Source organism: Thamnophis sirtalis, unplaced genomic scaffold, assembly GCF_051295495.1.
Source record: "Thamnophis sirtalis isolate CommonGarterSnake01/CBP01778 unplaced genomic scaffold, rThaSir2_p1.2 scaffold_1, whole genome shotgun sequence".
NCBI classification, from domain to species: domain Eukaryota; kingdom Metazoa; phylum Chordata; class Lepidosauria; order Squamata; family Natricidae; genus Thamnophis; species Thamnophis sirtalis.
The window spans coordinates 168,852,868-168,872,494 of record NW_028261381.1 but is presented as its reverse complement, the minus strand read 5'-3'; the positions used below and the strand labels follow the sequence as shown (position 1 = coordinate 168,872,494).

At 44.7% G+C, this 19,627-nt stretch overlaps 1 protein-coding gene across 1 annotated transcript in view; it reads right to left on the bottom strand.

Annotated features, from left to right (window-relative positions):
• Window positions 1-1,538: 1,538 nt before the first annotated feature.
• CERS1 (ceramide synthase 1) overlaps window positions 1,539-19,627 on the bottom strand; it is a 48,236-nt gene continuing 30,147 nt past the window's right edge. The window contains exons 2-7 of the mRNA XM_087703253.1: window positions 17,304-17,463; window positions 13,662-13,842; window positions 10,990-11,151; window positions 8,229-8,376; window positions 6,212-6,345; window positions 1,539-2,354 (exon numbers count right to left, since the gene is read on the bottom strand). Of these exons, the coding sequence (XP_087559379.1) occupies window positions 2,312-2,354; window positions 6,212-6,345; window positions 8,229-8,376; window positions 10,990-11,151; window positions 13,662-13,842; window positions 17,304-17,463 (828 nt within the window). The 3' untranslated portion in view covers window positions 1,539-2,311. The remainder of the gene's footprint in view (window positions 2,355-6,211; window positions 6,346-8,228; window positions 8,377-10,989; window positions 11,152-13,661; window positions 13,843-17,303; window positions 17,464-19,627) is intronic.

Sequence of the window (19,627 nt, the reverse complement as noted above, 5' to 3'; positions counted from 1 at the left end):
ATACTGTCTATGTTGAGATGTGCAGTTTGAACTGTATCATGTGGCAGTTGTTATAATCTTTGGAAACATTCCAAAATTTTATTGAATCCCCCCCCCCCCCCTTTTCCCAGCATAACGCTAACATTCTACGATTTCAACCTCTTAGCAGTGCTATAATGGGTAAGAAATGAAGAGAAAGACTGCCCCCTGAAATTCCATGGCTGTGAGTAAACATATGTTCATCTTTAAGCACAACTCAACGCCTTAATGCTCACAGTAGCATTCTGGTGTGAAATGGGAAATTCTAAATACGTATGGATTAAACCATAGCAGATGGCATCAATTTCATTGGTTGCAAGAGAAAAAAAATGTAACTATCCAGGTTAAAACTTAGCTGTATGAGAGCTGTATGAAAACCCCAGAAAAGCAATGATAAAACAATTTCTGTTCTGCTGCCAAAAACCTGTAATGCGTATTTGGGAAAGCATGATCTTAGAATCTTTCCCTTTTTAAAATCATGCTGGCTGTGGAATTCTGAGAATTGAAGTCCTTACATCTTAAAAGTTGTCAAGGTTGAGAAACACTGCTCTAAACTTTCTGGATATGGTAGCTCATTCTAAAAAAGAAAAGAAAAAAGTAGATTCTAAGACTTGGATGTCCAGGGAGAAAAGTGCCCAAAATTACAAGAAAGAGTCCCACAATCACGCAATTGAAACCCTGTCATATTATGATTTGGGTTAAAAAAATAAATAAAGAGGGAAGTAGAAATTCAATCACATGATTGTAGCCACTCTGAGTTTTGCCACACATACCTCCATCATCCTCGCACGGTTTCTCATTTCTTTATCTTGGTTAGTTTAAGATGGGTGGACTTCAACTCCCAGAATTCCTCAGCCAGCATGGTTAAAATAAACCAACCATTTAAATGGCACCAGGGAAAAATCACCCAGCAATGAGGTTCCAGGTCTGCTTGCTTGCAGTTTCTTGTTCTCTCCTATTCCAAGTTATGTCTCAATTTTGAGAGAGAGATTGCCTCTGACAGAGAGTATCACTCTGCCTGGAAAAAACTGCAGTGATCGACAAGAGTTGTGAAATGAAAACTAAATATGGATTGGTGCATCCTCCGTCATCATCTATACATTTAAAATGTGTGCGTGTTTTGTGTGTGTGTGTTCCAGCATAACTCTGGAATGCCTTGAGCAATTCCAACCAAACTTGGTACACAGATGACTTACTCTCTGGAAACAAATACTGTGGGGGTAAGACACCCCTAAAGCTCCTTGTGGTGTGTGTTCTGTTAAGATACAGCCTGTTGTGCCTTAAAATGACTTCTACTGTACAGTGTAACTTCTTCACAATACTCCACAAGTGGGGGTCCCTCTGGTAAGGGGGAAAATCCAACATTAGAAACGTAGAAATTATGTTTGGTCCGGACATTTTTTCCCTATAAATAAACACCCAGGCAACACCGGGTTATCAGTGTATAGTGTAACTATAAATATTGCTAGATAAACAAAAGAGGAAAAAACCTGTTTTCAAAGACAATTCAGAAAGCATCATCTTGTGAATCCAAGCCTTATTTTATATACAACTTCTCCAAATACACGCAGTTAAGACAAAACAGTACTGCCGCCTTTTTCCTCTCCCAACCAGAACAAAGGGGGAAAACAAACAGGGTTTAGAAAAAGGAACAGGGGTAAAAAGTGCCGCAGGGCATTGTGGGATACTCCTTTCCAACCCCAACTTGCAAGGCTGAAAATTCATCGATTCACACATGTGCTTTTTCTATCATTGCTTTTTGCCACCTGGAGATCCTGAAGGGATTTCCGCCCCTCCTGCTCTTCAACCAATCAGGAGTCCTGAACCAAGGGGGGAAAACAGTTCTGCCTTCTTGGGGCCACCACAGAGAAGGCCCTGCCGCGCAGAAGCCACAGAAAACTTGACAGTTCCTCGTCCCTCTATCCTGATGGGAAATGTTTCCTACTAGGCACCACTGATGCACCAGAGGATGGAAGTAGCTATTTTTGTGTGTGTGTGTGTGTGTGTGTGTTAATGCCCTGCTCCAATCTGACTCTGCTAAACGACGCGTCATGGACCTCCTCCTCCTCGTTTCCATCACTGCTAATGGAAATCCAGCTTGAAATCCAACTCCAGGGGGCTTTTAAAAGAAAAAAAGAAAATTTGTAGATTGCTCCTCAATTAGAATTTGGTTGTCAACCCTGGGTGGAATAGGGTGGCAGCTCTTCAGTTCACCCCTGAACAGGCTGGAGTTTGAATGAATGGTTCCTTGCGGGTTTCTCCAGAATTCGGCTCTGTGGTTCTGCGAGTGCCTCTATAACCGCTTGTCTTTCACGATGCCGTTCTTTAAGTGATTTCTATGGAGGAGAAACAAAAGGACAATTGGTGGGGGAGGAAAAATCAGCTTTTACTATTCGGTCGTGCCTTCTGACCACTGGCCTCGGGCGTGGCTATGCAGAGGAGTGGGCATGGCCCTGGAATCGCCCCCTCATACGAGTAGTCCTTGACTTATGACCTCCGTTGGAACCAAAACGTTCAGTCGCTAAGCAACATGGTTGTTAATAACTGTGTTAAGTGAATCTTAAGTGTTATTTAACTTAATTGCAGTGATTCATTTAACAACTGGCAGTAAAGGTCGTAATATGGGACAAAGCTCACTTAACAATTGTCTTGTTTAGCAACAGGAATTTTGGGCTCAATTGGAGTCATGAGTTGAGGACTACCAGTATGGCATAGCTGTACATATCTATCCGTAAGTATATAATTGAGCATTTTTTAAAATCAAGGTCTATTTTCATTTCTTACAATTGGTTGGAATGGATGGATAAACCGTAGCTGATTTGTAACCTGCTTAATAATCGAGGGTATATTAATGTAGGAACTGTGGCTAATAGGGAAGAGCAACTGATTTCTTGATGATACACTCTGATCTATAAAATAGGTGACCGGGATATGGGACCCCTTGAATTCAGAACCTCTTGAAGGCAGCAGATGGAGGGATAAGGAAAGTCCTTACTACCATGAACGGAACAGAAGGGAGTGCTCTCTGGAGAAAAATATTGTGGGAGTAAAAGACCCCTAACACCCCTCAGGGGTGTGTGTGTGTTAAGATACAGCCTGTTGTGCCTTAAAATGACTTATACTATAGTGCCGTAAAATGGCTTCTACTGTACAGCACAGTGGAGTTGTCATAGTAACATCTTCACAGTACTTCTCAAGGGGGCTCCCTCTGGTACGGGGAAAAAATCCAACATTAGAAATTATGTTTGGTCTGGACATTTGGCCCCTATAAATAAATACCTGCGCAATGCCGGGTTATCGGCTAGTAATTCATAAATAAGTGTCTGAGGTCCATACTTGAGATACATAAGGCCACAATCCAAGGAATGTGCAGTATGTTGTGGATCAATCCTGAGATAGCTGTCAATGAACATCATTCTGGCGTTCAGGAAAAGTGTAAGAGGGCGGAGTCTTTGGCCCTGAGTGACAGGATTTCTCCACCATTTGGCATTTCTCCTACAAGGGCTTAATATCCTCTCCGTTGTCCAATTCTCCACTCCTGACTTTTACTGGCTTAAGTCACTTTTCAGAAATTTCTGGTCATATTGCTTTTAGGCTTTCCGGCTTAACCTAAAAGACCCAATAACTAGTTTCCCCCATTTACTGCAGAATGAAATTGAAGCAGCGGTTTTTAACTCTCTGAGGTTGTGTACAGTACTTATAAATATTATTTTTTTAAATATACTTTCGCAATAAGAGCTGGGTACAGCATTTTCTTCCCCCTTAATCTGTTCCATCATTTGCAGCAGCTCTAAAAGAAATGTGCGGGCCGTTTCCTACTAAATGCCTCCTTGAGAAAGTGAAAGAGGAAGGGTAGTTGCAACAGATACTATTCTTGGTCTTCACCTCAGGGTAGAATTAAAAAGGTTGTTAAGTCCTGTTGTGGCCCGCAGAGCAGAGTGGCAGCAGATTTGAACAGTGAGGAGGGTTGGGGAGAAACCTGGGCCAGTCCTGGAGTCTGGGGAAGGCTCGGACGAGGGCTCTGCATCGGAGGCAGAGAGGGGGCCAGGCCCATCTGACAGTTATCAGCTGCCTTCGGAGTCAAGACATCAGTGAGGCAGACAAACAGCTGGAGCCTGTTCCCAGTGTGCGCATGCGCAGAGTTGCCAGACAAAGGGAACAGCTAAGAGCCGAGGTGGCGCAGTGGGTATAGTGCAGTACTGCAGGCCACTTCAGCTGACTGCTAGTTCAGCGGTTCAAATATCACTGGCTCAGGGTTGACTCAGCCTTCCATCCTTCTGAGGTGGGTAAAATGAGGACCCAGATTGTGGGGGCGATATGCTGACTCTGCAAACCGCTTAGAGAGGGCTGAAAGCCCTATGAAGCGGTATATAAGTCCAACTGCTATTGCTATTGCTAAGGAACAAGGATTGACTTGGAAGTAAGGCCACAGGTAGAAGTTTATTCCACAGGGAATAAAAGGTGCGAAAGAGGAGTGGAGTTTGCAGGAGACAATTAATTTATTCCTGCATTCTTGCCAAGTATTGTGGTGCCTAAAGGCCTGGCCACTCTCCAGGCCTGATAAAGGTCAGTAATTGTGACCTATTTTGAAAGACGGTGGGAGAGGAAATTTTGCTGGAGAGGAAACTGTAAATTAAATAAAAAGGATTTATCGGGACGAGGACTCAGCTTCGTGCTGCTGGGGAAGCCTAGGTGAGAACAAGTCCATTGCTCTCATGTCAAGTGTTTCTCAGCCTCAGCATCTTCAAAGCTATGTGGACTTCAATCCCCAGAATTCCCCAGTCAGACTTAAAGCTACAGAGGTTGAGAAACACTACTCCCAAAAAATCAGATCTGGCCAGAGCTAGATTCCATAATTAACAACGGAAGTGATACTTTTTATGGTCTCCGTCAGTCTATAGACTCGCTATTCCTCCCTATTTCTTCTTTCCGTGCAGAACGTAGCGTATTTGCAATCTGTTTTGCAGAAATTTTAGTTGTATTGGACCTGGGTTGGCGCAAAGGGAATTATTTGGAGGAATTGGAAAAGTATTTGGTATCTGTTCTGACCTAGGCATCACAAAATCACGAAGCAGACTCCTTGTCCCAACAAAACCCCTTTTCATTAAGTTAATGTGAATTCCTCTCATTCACATCCAGCAAAGAGTCTTCCAAGGGTGAATTTACAACCACAGACCTTATCAGGCTTGGAGAGCTGCCAGGCCGATATCTTCCAAACGCAACGCTTTACAAGAAAATACTTGGCAAGGAGTCTGAACAAATCTTCACACTAATTAAGCAAACTAACTGTCTCCTGCAAACTCTAACACTCCGTTTGCTCCTCTTTATTCCCTATGGGAGGGCCTTTCTCCGCCCACCTGTGCGTTTACTCCAGAGTTGGCCCTTGTTCCTTAGCTGCTCCCTTCTCCTGGCAGCTCTGCGCATGCGGACATCGGGAACAGGCTCCAGCTGTTCTTCTGCCCCACTGATCTCCAACTCCGAAGGCAGCTGATAACTGTCAGACGGCCCTGGCCCCATCTCTGCCTCTGATGCAGAGCCCTCATCAAAGCCTTCCCCCGACTCCAGGACTAGCCCATGTTGTTCCCCAGCCTCCTCAATGTTTGAGTCTGCCACCAGCTCCGCTGCCGGGGCACAACAGTATCACAGGATTCAAGTTGTAATTTACGCTGTTTTTGTATGCCACTCAGAAGCAACCAACTGGCCATTGTTAGGAAGAAGAAACTGAGTTTCAGGCCTGCAGCCATCTTTTCTTTTGGATCTTTGGATCCTGTCACACTTTTTATTCTACTATGCATTTTCTATTGTGGGAAAATGAGAGAGGGGATTGTAAGGAATGAGATGCTATGTAGCCATAACAACATTCTTTCTTGAAAGCCAAGGTCATCCTTGGTCTCTGTACCTCTGCACCTGACCGGAATTGGATGGGTGGAACTGCCAGCGTGGCAATGGGATATTGGACCGTGTGATGGACTTGCGGGTGTGGGGGTCAAGATCTTGAGCTTTCAACTGGGTGGGGGAAACCGGGAAGCTTTCAGATTCGGGTTTTCCCAGATGCGCCAACATGGCTCTCTTAATAAATTGGAACTTTGAGCAATACTTTGCCTTGGACTCCGATTTACTTTTGGATGCTATTTGGAACCCTGACACTGAGGGAAAGAAAGAAGAGAATCCCATCGCTTCCAGACGTCCTTACCCTTCCTTCCAAGAGTTGTGGAGATGAAGCTCCTTGCCTGTCTTCTTAGAAGCAGCATCAGTATCATATTCCCGTACGTCCTTCACTTCCTGCACTTGTCCCAGCAAAACCTTGGCCACAAAAACAACGATGTACTGCCGAGAGAAGAAGAGGAGGAACCAATCAGCTTTGCTGGATCACAGATTTTCCCATCATACTTTTTGGGCTTTTTACCTGCTTCATCAGCCTGCTGGCTCAACTTAGCACATGGGGGAGGGATATATCCATGCTCATATTCAGGTCTACGTTCAATGGTATGGAAGGATTTGGGATTCTCTCTTAGCCTAGCCTACCTCCCAAGGCTGATGTGAGGATAATGTGTGATCGGGGCATTTAGAATCAGTCTGCAGCAGGAGGAAATTTGATCCAAGGCAAGACACACCTAACACGCGTGTCTTAGACCACTGAGCCACTGCAGCCCAACAGTAGTGGTTTCCATAGAACTATTGTGAGAACAGTAGTTCTATGCAAAACTGTGTGAATGTAAAACAATCTGGAAATAACAACTGGCTACGGATAGTCCTCAACTCAACAACCATTCATTTAGCGACCATTCAAAGCTAACAATGGCACTTGAAAAAGGGATGTGACCATTTCTCACACTGATGATCGTGGCAACATCCCCACGGTCACGGGAATAAACTTTCGATGCCTGGCAACTGGTTCATATTCATGACAGTGGCAGCATCCTGGGATTGTGTGATCACCTTTTGCGACCCTCTTGACGAGCCAAATTAAAGGGGAAGTGAGATGCATTTAACAACTAGGCTATTAAATGAAGAACTGCAGCGATTCTATGGCAAGAAAGGTCGTACAATGAGGCAAAACTCTTTGGAACTGTCTTGTTTAACAACAGAAATCTTGGGCTCAATTGTGGTCGCAGATCAAGAACTGCCTGTAAAAGGCCCATGAAAAGAGCACAATTATATTTACTAGGACTATACTACACACTCTATAAACAAGCTGTGAGTCCTTGAAGTGCCAAGCCAGGATAATCAGTGAAAAAAGTATTTCGTTTCCAATACACAAACCTCTAGCCTCTGAGTAGCAGTGTTATAATGTTACAATGTTACCATTTCTTTGTTTCTTTTTGTATCTTTTTGTATTTCAAGTTAAAAAAAAGGTCCGATTCTTAAATGAGTTAGAAAAACTGCGACCCGTCAAAACCGTGGTCCACAAAAGCGCGCTCGACAAAAGCGCGTACGTGACGTCATCACAGCGCGATGAAATTTTTTAAAAAAAAATTTAAAGCAAGCCGATTCACATAAAGGTAAGGGTTAGGGTTAGGTTAAGGGTTAGGGTTAGAGCGTTAGGGTTACGTTTAGCGTTAGGTTAAGGGTTAGCGTTAGGGTTAGGTTTGGGGGGGTTAGGGTAAGGTTTTCGCTTTAATTTTACATTTATCAATCACAGCGCGATGTTTTCGTCGCGCTGTGATGACGTCACGTACGCGCTTTCGTCGAGCGCGCTTTTGTCTACCGCGGTTTTGTGGTGGAACCAGAAAAACACCCATAGTAGCGAAAGAGAATTTTAGTCCATAGATTACAGAGAATAGTCAAAGGAAAAAAAAATAGGAGGAAACTTAATCCGTTCGTTTTAAAAGGCTTGCATAAATTCCATCCGTAAAGATAGCATTTAAAAGGTAGGATAACCCACTGTTCAAAACCAGTCCAAATTTAATTCCGCCGTTTATTTCTTTTGTTCTCTAATTTAATTTTAAGGGGCTTTTTTTTTAATAGGCAGTCACTTTTAAAACAGTAAAAATTTCTCACCAGCTGAAAACACTTTCTCTTTCCACATCCTTCCGTTTTGGAGCCGCCCCGACTTCATCAGCCATTTAAGTCACTTTTTTTTAAATGTCGTTGTCTTTGAATGGTGATCAGATGAATGGTGATAAGTCAAGAACTACCTGTACTTCACAGTGGTTGATGTGGAGCCGGTGAAAAGTTGGACTAGCCTCTGACAGGAGCCCTTTACTTACCAAGAACCAATAGATATTCATCAGCATGAGGATAAACAGCAGCACGTTGAAGAAGAAATAAAATGGGATATTGGGGACAGTTTGGAGGCTGGTGTGGCAGGTCGCATAAAGCACCTTCAAGGGGAACCAGTACAAGCGGAACCAGAACCTGAAAAAGGACAGCAAAGCAGCAGACGCAAATTTAGACCAGAGTAGGAGGGACCTCTCTGTACATATGCCTAGGATGGTCAGTTGCTACCCCGTTTCCCCAAAAATCAGACCCAACCAGAAAATAAGTCCTAGCATGATCTTCCAGGGTGCCCCTAATATAAGCCCTACCCCCAAAATAAGCACCAGTTAAGATTGTCAGCCAGAGGGATGCATTTAGTACTGTTGTCAACTCATAAAGTTGCCATGATAAGGAAGGGGGGGGTGCATTCCACGCACAGTTTCTTCTAGAGTTCGATCTCAAATTATTGCAGGTTTGGGAGGGGTGCACCTCACTGGGGAATGTGATTTATGACACAGACTGAGGGGAGAGAAGGAACAGGAGTAAAGTTCAGCTATAATTCAAACGAGGCTCAGAACTGACTGCAATAAGGTCGTCAAATGGTGCTCCTAATAAATGACTAGTTTTCTTTTGAAACTTGGCTTAAGACTCATGAATCAATTAGGGTGTTTTTCGGAAGCCTGACAACTGTATTTCCCCCAAAATAAGACCTAACCAGAAAATAAGCCCTAATGCACCTTTTGGAGAAAAAATTAATATAAGACCCATCTTATTTTCAGGGAAACACAGTAGTTAAAATAAGCAATCTTACAGATAAAGGCTGCCAAAGTGACAGGAGTCCAAGTTCTATTCAGTTGAAAGGAAAAAAGTCCACCAAACCACACGGTGGTTTGCCAGATTTAAGAAGAAAGCTGCAACATTCCAACAGAGATTTAAACCAGGAGTATCCGACCAAGACTTGTGGACTTCAACTCCCAGAATTCCCAGCCAGCCATGAACTGAAGTCCACAAGTCTTCAGGTGGCCAAGGTTGGACAACCCTGGTTTAAATGATGGACATTTTAATTTTAGTTTTTCTCCGATTGCTATTTATTGAGAGGGCTCGTAGGTTGCTCCAAACATCTGACAAGCTGAACTTGAGGAGTCAGGATTTCCTGACCTGACTTCACCTTTCTGGAAGGGCTCAATCAGAAAAGCCTATTTTCCTTTTATCTCCTTACTGCATTGGTAAAGGTAACAGTTTCCCTTGTCCAGTCGTGTCCTATTCCAGGGGGCAGTGGTCATATCCATTCCTTAACCCAGGGAGCCAGCATTGTTGGAAGATGCTTCTGTGGTCATGTGGCCAGCATGTCTATGCTGAAGCACATGGAATGCTGTTATCTTCCCACCAAAGTGGTACCTATTTATCTACTTGCACCGAAGTGGTACCTATTTATCTACTTGCACCGAAGTGGTACCCATTTATCTACTTGCATCTTCCCACCGAAGTAGCACGTATTTATCTACTCGCATCTTCCCACCAAAGTGGTACCTATTTATCTACTCACATTTGCATGCTTTCAAATTGTTAGATGGGCAGCAGCTGGGGCAAGGAACAGGAGCTCACCATGTTGCGCAGTGCTTGGGTCTCGAACCTGGGCGGTTAACTTTCCAGCCAATAAGCCCACTGTTTTAACTGTAAAGCCATCATGCCCCCTTCTTTACTGTATACCTCAGTAAATTATGGTGAGTCCATTCTGAGCTTCCTTCTCATGCTTTCTCTGTTTACTGGACTTAATATTCTTATTATCATTAACCGTTTTTGCACTGTCACTTCTGTGGCTGCCATATTCTTCTCCCCAAACATTCAGAAGCAGGTTTGGGCTTTGAATTAAGAATTAAGACTGGTGATAATTACAGCTACCAGAAAGCTTTTTCCTTAAGAGCAGCCTATTTTAAAAAGGATTTGAAGACAGGGCCACCATGTTCTACAGAAGATTCAACTGGAGCAACAGCCAAATACAGGTAGTCCTCGACTTATAACCATTCATTTAGTGACCGTTCATAGCTACCACAAAAACTGACTTATGGTAGTTTTTCACTCTTACAACCATTGTAACATCCCCAGGGACATGGGATCAAAATTCAGATGCTTGGCAATTAGCATATATTTATGATGGTGGCAGTGTCCTATGATCCGCTTTTGCAACCTTTTGACAGGCAAAAGTCAACAGGGAAGCCAGATCCACTTAACAACTTCAGTGATTCACTTAACAACTGTGGCAAGAAAGGAGGTAACATGGGACAAAACTCACTTAATAACTCTCTTGCCTAGCAATAGAAATCTTGGGCTGAACTGTGGTCGTAAATCAAGGACTACCTGCAATAATTCATAATATCCCCTCCAGTTTCTTTTCTAGGCTGGGTCCCGTTAGATCTCAGGACCAGAATCAATTTCATTGTACACATGATGTACAATGACAATAAAGCAGTGGAGGGTTGCAGGCGGTACGCCCCATTACGCGCGTACCGGTGCCTGCCGGAAGCAGCAGCCACCATACCGGAATGGTACTTTGGAGGGCCCGCCCGCCCTCGTTCCTTACCTGTATTTGAAGGAAACGGGCGATCTGTGCACACACGCGCAGCATACAGTGCCTGCACTCCTCTGAGCAGCTGGAGCGTCGCAGGCAGTGGGTGCACATGCATGTGCAGCGCGGATGCCCGTGGTGCAGCATACCGGTTGCTACGGGAGCCGAAACCCACCACTGCAATAAAGGCTACCCTACAGACTCACCAACTAACGCTGAAGGAGACGCAGCCAGCATTGGAAAGGGTGTCGTTTAAACGGTGGTAAATACCGCCCCGGTACTTGAAGTAAACGTTGAGTTTGGTAAACTCCAGCTGGATGTCACTAAAGTCATGAAGGAAGAGCACAAGAATCCCTATGTTGTGGTATCTGTGAGGAAGAGAAAAGCACCATTATTATCCATGGAAAAGGCCCAAGCGTTTCAATTCAGCAGGCCGCAGATGCGAGAGGCCTGTCATTTTTCCTTCCTCCAACAATCCAGACAAAAATCACGTCAGTGCATCTTAATTGGACAGCAGGTTTTAAAATAGAACAATACAGAGGCTTGTTACAGTACTGGACATGCTAGGCTTGGCATCGGCAAGTAGGAGAGTTGTATACTCAATGTCAGGCCTGCAGTTATATTCCTTTTAGGATTTTTGGCCTGCCCCACACATGCTATTATTTTCCTATGCTGTTTCGTTAGTATAGTAATTGGGAGGGGAAATAGAAAGGAGTAGAATTGTAGAATGTGTTGTTGTCATTCCTTTCTAGAAGCCCAAGGTCATCTTTTGTCTCCGCACCTCTGCACCTGACCGGAACTAGATGGGTGGAGATGCCAGCGTGGCCGAAGAAGATTGGACCATGTGATGGATTTATGGGTGTAGGGATAAGATCATGAACTTTCAACTGGGTGGAATCCTAGGAAGCTTTTAGATTTGGGATTCCACAGTTTGTTGCCAACATGTCTGTCTTATTAAATTGGAACATTAGGGATAGTTTTGCCTTGGACTCTAATTTAATTCTGCATGATATTTGGAACGCTGACACTCAACTTACAACTGGTCATGTATACTTTTGGTTTGCTGCAAAAACAAAACGTCCATTGAATTCAGTAGGTTTGTTTAATGACCATGGTGTTTGCTTAATGACCAATGCAACAAGCGGTCGCAAAATTGGGAGTCATGTGGTAACCTGCTAAAAGACGAGCATGACCTACCACTGTAATTCCAGGCTCAATTAATGTCATGAACTGAGGATTATCATTCCTTGTTACAAAATGAGAATGTCCTATAGCAGTGCGCTTGTCAGGGCCACAACCTGGAAGAGGAGCTGCCCGGGAACTACCAGTTTCCGGCACACACATGTGCACTGGCCAGCTAGTCTTCCGGTTTCTGGCACGCAAGCATGCACACCGATCAACTGGCCGGCACGCATGCTTAGGCCAGAAAATGGAAGACTAGCTCTTCCAGTTTCCGGCACTGTCACACACATGGCCAGCTGATTGTTGCGCGGGTATGCACGCCAAAAACCTGGAAGAGGAACAGGCGACACCGTGCATGCCAGGCAACAGGGCTCCACGTGCCACTTCGGGCACACGTGCCATAGGTTCATCCTCACGGCCCTATAGAAATGATGTTATCACATATAGATGATTCTACTGATCTCCTCTGAACTACAAACTTATTTGAATAATGGGGGGCTGGAATATCTGCCCCAGTGGTGAAATTCATTTTTTTTTACTACCAGTCCTGTGGGCGTGGCTTGGTGGTGGGGTCCTGTGACTGAGTGGTTAACTCGATGTCACTCATGGCCATGCCCACTCAGTCACATGCCCCCACCATCATCAAAACCCTGTAGGAAAAAATGTCTGTATAAGTCCATTCACAGTGCAGCTGCTGCTCCCTTTATGGTCCCCCCTCCCTCCTGTGGTCGAAGTATCTTAAAGGGACAGGCTGCAGCAACTCTGCTGTGAATGGAGGGAGAAACGTTTGGATTGGGTGGGCTGGCCGAGCAACCGGAAGGGTCAAGTGAGCAGCGGGAAGAGGTGAGCGGCAACTGGGCGACTAAGTGAGCATGGGCGGGGCCACCAGAGATTTGCAACCGGTTCGGAGAACTGATGCCAATCATCCCTGCCAGTTCGGCTGAACTGGGCCAAACCGGGAGGATTTCACCCCTGATCTGCCCTCTACATATAGTCCTCGACTTACAACCATTCGTTGAGTGATCATTCAAAATTACAACATTACAGGTAGTCCTTGACTTATGCCCACAATTGAGCCCAGGTTTTCTGTTGTTAAGTGAGACATTTTGTGAGTTTTGCCCCGTTTTACGACTTTTCTCACCACGGTTGTTAAGTGAATCACTGCGGTTGATAAGTTAGCAACCTGCTTGCTAAGTGAATCTGGCTTCCCCATTGGCTTTGCTTGTCGGAAGGTCGCAAAAGGGGATCACGTGACCCCGGGGGACACTGCAACCGTCATAAATATGAACCAGTTGCCAAACATCTGAATTCTGACAACGTGAGCATGAGGATCCTGCAAAGGTCACAACTGAAAAACGGTCGTAAGTCATGGCTTTTTCAGTACCGTTGTAACTTTGTGTGGTCACTAAGCAAACTGTTGTGAGTTGAGGACTACCTGTACTGGAAAAAGTGACTTATAACCTATTTTTCACCTTTAGGATCGTTGCAGCATTCCCACGGGCACGTGATTAAAAATCTGGACACTTGACAACTGGCTTCCATTTTGGAAAGATTTGGGGCTTAATTGTGGTCGTAAGTCGAGGACTACCTGTAGTGTGAGCATAGCTGTGACGTCACAAAAGCTCAGCCAATGAGGACAGCCCGTTGGCAGCAGAGCAGCCAATGGTGGGAACCAGGAAAAGCCGTTGAGAATTACCTGAAAAGATAGGAGAAGGCGATGAGGGTCAGCGTGACCACGTGGTGAATAAGCATCACGACGGAGTCCTTGCGCCAGGCATCCATGTAAAGGGTGGCATAGATAGAATGGGCATAAAAACTGCCTTGCGTTAGGTAGGCGAGGGCAATATCCAGTGGCACCTGCATTCCCTTTTCCCAATCTGGAAAGGCAGGCAGAAAAAGAAGAGAAGGTCAACTCAACACACCTGCAGCATCCAAAATGCTCAGAATGACAATGACACCAGACCGTAGACCTGAACTCCCTCTCTGGGGATGAGCAGTGCCCTCTAGGCCAGTGTTTCCCAACCTTGGCAATCTGAAGATGTCTGGACTTCAACTCCCAGAATTCCCCAGCCAGCGAATGCTGGCTGGGGAATTCTGGAAGTTGAAGTTCGGACATCTTCAAGTTGCCAAGGTTGGGAAACACTGCTCTAGGCTACTGTTACACAGCAAAGTTTCCTGTCCATACAATTGCTTTGATCAGGACCAAACGTTCGTTTCCGAAAGTAGGTATCGGCAGTCCTTGACTTACGACCAATTGCTTAGCCCATTAATACCTGTTGTGGCCCAGCAGGAGCCGTTGGAGCTGCCGATGGACTCCGATAGCGAGGACCCCTATGAGTCTGCTATGGAAGATGTGGAGGACCCTGGGCAGGGTTCAGACTCAGAGCAGGGGCCAGAGAGGCTGGTTGGCCACCAGGAGGCGCCTGAGGCATGGAGCAGTGGGGAAGATCAAAGAGAGTTTGTCCCTGACGGCAGACAGAGAAGGGCGGAGAAACGGAGGCAGAAGTTACGGAGACAGACTCATAAGAGATAATCAAGCCCAGGTGGTTGTGGCTTGGCCCCTCCCAAGAGAGTATATAAGAAGAGACTTTGGGAGGAGTCCTTTTGCAGGACACAACCGTTCGTACTAATCTGGAGAGCTCCTTGTCTGGTCTGCCTTGTGTTCCCGTGTCTGTTGGAGTCTGGGTTGCTGCCAACGTCTTGCCAGTGAGTCGTGTTTGGGCTTTCAGCCAACAGGATTGTAATTGCTGTAAATAAAGAGTGGCAAACTACTAAGCCTGTGTTGGTGTTAATCACCGGACGGAGGGGGGTCAGAACAAATACCTAAGCTTATTATTACAATTTTCATGGGTAATATGTGTTTTTTCCCTTTTTTGTCTTTTGTCTTTCTTTCTTTTTTGTACCCAGTTTGTATATGTACTGTTTGTATTATTGGTGTTTAAAAAAATAAAATAAAAAAGTTTCCTTGCGTAAAACAACTATTTTAATTCATTAATTTCGGCACACTTTTGCCAAAAATCAAAAGCAAGTGCTGGCTTTTAGCAAAACCGCCGTAAAGCACAGTCATGTGGCTGTGGGACCTTGCAGATGGATGTAAATGCAGCCATGTTGCATCGCTTATGGCCATTTTATTCATTTATTTATCAAACAGCCACACTAAATAAATAGAGATTTCCTCAAGAAAGAACTGTGGGTTTCATTCCTTTCAGACTAACAAGCCACTCAGGGGCTGCCACAAAGAAGAAGGAGCCAAGCTATTCTCCAAAGCCCCTGAGAGCAGGACAAGAAGCAATGGGTGGAAACTAATCAAGGAGAAAGCAGCTTAGAACTAAGGAGAAATTTCCTGTTAGAACAATTACTCAGTGGAACAACTTGCCTCCAGAACTTGTGGATGCTCCATCACTGGAAGTTTTAAAGAAGATGTTGGATAACCATTTGTCTGAAGTGGTGTAGGGTTTCCTGCATAAGCAGGGGGTTGGACTAGAAGACCTCCAAGATCCCTTCCAACTCTGTTATTCTATTAAATACTTCTAACCTGCACTACAAATCCCATCCTGCTCAGCTAAGCAATCTCATCTCACTGGAAATCTAACACTTCTGGAAGGTAGTTCAGATAAAAACCCTATTAACTCTCCTTGTTTACTTTTAAGTAAAAGAGCAGCATTCAACTTGAAAAAAATGCCTTTGTAAAAGGGATCCGTATATTTATCTATTTGTTATCTCTGCAAACTTTTAGTAGCTTACAGTTAAAATAAATCAGGCACCCTGTCGAGGCACAACTTCACTTTAAAAATGTGAAGACTAAATTACAAATCTCTTAATAATTTTGTTTCTGCTACAAAAACTTGCTGGTGTAAAGCCTCCAAATTGAGAGAGCTCTCCTGAATGAGAGGAACTGGTTTCTAAGGATGCTCTCTTCCTCATCCATTCCCCCCCCCCCCCCGCAATTAAGCCCGGAAGCATGTCAGATGAAACAAACAAGGTTTTGAGGCTATATGGCAGGTCTTCCAAATTCCTGAATTATATTATATAGCAATAGCAACAGCAGTTAAGACTTATATACCGCTTCATAGGGCTTTCAGCCCTCTCTAAGCAGTTTACAGAGTCAGCATATTGCCCCCACAGTCTGGGTCCTAATTTCACCCACCTCGGAAGGATGGAAGGCTGAGTCAACCTTGAGCCAGTGAGATTTGAACCGCTGAACTGCAGATAGCAGTCAGCTGAAGTGGCCTGCAGTACTGCACTCTAACCACTGCGCCACCTCGGCTTCTATACTAGCTGGATACCTGTGCTTTGCTAAAAAAACATGTGATGCGGCCAGGCCGGATGAATCACATGCTGGCCACACCCATATAAGGCAACTGGCAGTTGGAACAGAGTTCCTTTCAGGTGGGGAGGGGGAGTAGAACATCTAACTCCTTAGCATCGACATGTGTTAATATAATACTGTATAAGAAATACTGATGATCTGATGGTCATTTCGATAAATCCTTTCTTAGCGAGCACCAAGAAGCCAAGAGGAACATACATGCTGAATTTGTGGGCTTTATAGTTTTGGAGATTTTGTGATGAGTGAGTGGTATTTGGCTTTTATATTGGAATTGGAAAAGTTTATTTATAGGCCGCCCTTTTCCCTGGGGGGACTCAGGGCGGCTTACAACTCATAGGGAAAGGGGATACAAACAATGACACATAAGCACAATACATAATTAAAAAGAACACAACATTCATACCATTCGGGTGGGGATGGATTACAATCTTTAGCCCCTATTTATATATATAGATGAGGACTCCTTTCAAACTGCAGAGGCAGAATTAGACACTAACTTACCAAATGTAAATGACCCAACATCAAACATTGCCCAAATCAGGGGTGTCCAACCTTGGAACTTTTAAGTTTTGTGGACTTCAACTCCCAGAATTCCCCAGCCAGGCTATTTGTGGACTTTAACTCCTAGAATTCCCCAGCCAGGGTATTTGTGGACTTCAACTCCCAGAATTCCCCAGCCAGGGTATTTGTGGACTTTAACTCCTAGAATTCCCCAGCCAGGGTATTTGTGGACTTCAACTCCCAGAATTCCCCAGCCAGGGTATTTGTGGACTTCAACTCCCAGAATTCCCCAGCCAGGGTATTTGTGGACTTCAACTCCCAGAATTCCCCAGCCAGGCTCTTTGTGGACTTTAAGTCCCAGAATTCCCCAGCCAGCCATGCTGGCTGAGGAATTCTGGGAGTTGAAGTCCACAAGTCTTAAAAGTTGCCAAGGTTGGACACTGCTACTCTAAACAAAAGCTTTCCCACCTATCCCACCCCCCAATATGGCCACAATGCTTACCATACCATAAAAGACAGACGGTGGATCATGGAAAAATGGGTATCCAGCAAAGAAGAGCAAGTAAGTGCCGTACAACCAGGAGATGCTGTAGAAAGAGAGCTTCCAGGCACTTTCGGGCATCTTAGTAGCATCCTTGGAAGGCAAGTGACACTGCTCAGCGATGGGCTAAAAGAGAGAAAAAGATCCGTGGGACCGGTTGATCTCCCATCTTCAACTCTTCGTTTACAACTGGGACTTCTACTGGCTCTCACCCGAGTGTTATCTGCGGATACAGGTAGTCCTCGATTTACGACCACAATGGAGCCCACATTTCTGTTGTTAAGCAAGGCAGTTGCTGAGTGAGTTTTGCCCCATTTTACTTTTGTTAAATTAATTCCTGCAGTTAGTAAACACCGTTGTTAAGTGGATCTGGCTTTCCCATTGGTTTTGCTTGTCAGAAGATCACGAAAGGAGAACCCATGACGTTAGGACACGGCAACTATCAAAAAGATATGCCGACTGTCAAGCATCCAAATTTTGATCATGTGACCATGGTCATGGGTGTGGAAAATGGTCATGTGCCACTTTTTTCAGTGCCACTGTAACTTCAAAAGGTCACTAAACAAATCGAAGGTCAAAGTCTATCTGTATATCATACAGTAATAATAGCAATCATAAGAAAAGGAATAAATGTCATATAAACATTTGAAGAACGGTTGCAGGAACTGGGTATGTCTAGTTTAATGAAAAGAAGGACTAGGGGAGACATGATAGCAGTGTTCCAATATCTCAGGGGATGCCACAAAGAAGAGGGAGTCAAGCTATTCTCCAAAGCACCTGAGGGTAGAAAAAGAAGCAATGGGTGGAAACTAATCAAGGAGAGAAGCAACTTAGAACTGAGGAGGAATTTCCTGACAGTTATAACAATTAACCAGTGGAACAGAAGTTGCGTCCAGAAGTTGTGAATGCCCCAACACTGGAAGTCTTTAGGAAGACGTTGGATAGCCATTTGTCTGAAATGGCATAGGGTTTCCTGCCTAGGGTTGGGCTAGAAGACCTCCAAGGTCCCTTCCAACTCTGCTATTGTATTGTATATTGTCGCAGTAGAAAAGAATCCCTATAGCTCGGGTTGAACTGTAGGATCCTTGGTGCTGTCACAGCTGTTTGCCTGCAGATGTTTCATGATCTAACTACAGCAACTCCTCGATTTATGACAATTGAGCCCAAAGTTAATGTTGCGAAGTGAGACAATTGTTAAGTGAGCTTTGCCTCCCTTTACCATTTTTCTTACCGCAGTTGTTGATTAAATCATTGCAGTTGTTTAGTTAGCAACATGGCTGTAAAGTGAATATGGCTTCCTCCTTGACATTGCTTGTCAAAAGGTCACAAAAAGGTGACACACGCACACACACCCCAGGGACATTGCAACCGTCAGAAATATGAGTCAGTTGCCAAGCATCTGAATTTTGATCAGGAGACCATGCGAGGGTCACAAGTGTGAAAAATGGTCATATGAAAAATGGCACCTTTTTCAGTTGTTTGAACGGTCATTAAATGAAACTGTTGTAAGTCAGGGACTATCTACAGGGTAGCATCAGCAGCAGCCAACCAATCTCACAGAATATCAGGGACTCCACAGGAATACCTGTGCTGAATATAAGCAATGCATTCGTGCAACACTGATATATTTAACAGTAAAGATGCTCCCTTATTAAACATAGTGTTCTGACTGAGGCTTCCCAAGAGCATGAAACAAACTCCTGGTCCCGACAAAAACCCCTTTTATTAATTGACTGTGAATTCTGATCATTCACATCCAGCAAAGTCTTTCAAGGGAGGATTTACAGTCACAGACCTTATCTGGCTTGGAGAGCTGCCAGGCCGATATCTACAAAACTTGGCAAGGAGTCTCGGAGACTCACAAACCAATTAAGTGAACTAATTGTCTCCTGCAAACTCCACTCCCCTTTCGCTCCTCTTTTATTTCCTCTGGGAGGGGCCATTTATCGTTCACCTGTGGATACTCCCAAGTTGACCCCTGTTCCTTAGCTGTTCCCTTCGTCTGGCAACTCTGCGCATGCACACACTGGGAACAGGCTCCAGCTGTTCGTCTGCCTGATGTCTGACTCAGAAGACAGCTGATAACTGGCATATGGCCCTGGCCCCCTCTCTGCCTCCGATGCACAGCCCTCGTCAGAGCCTTCCCCAGACTCCAGGACTGGCCCAGTTTCCTCCCCAACCTCCTCACTGTCTGAGTCTGCTACTTGTTCCGCTGGCCTGCGCTCAGGAGGCAGCATCAAGCCAACTTTGATTTTAAAAGACTAAATAGAGTTGAACCCCAGTTCATTCT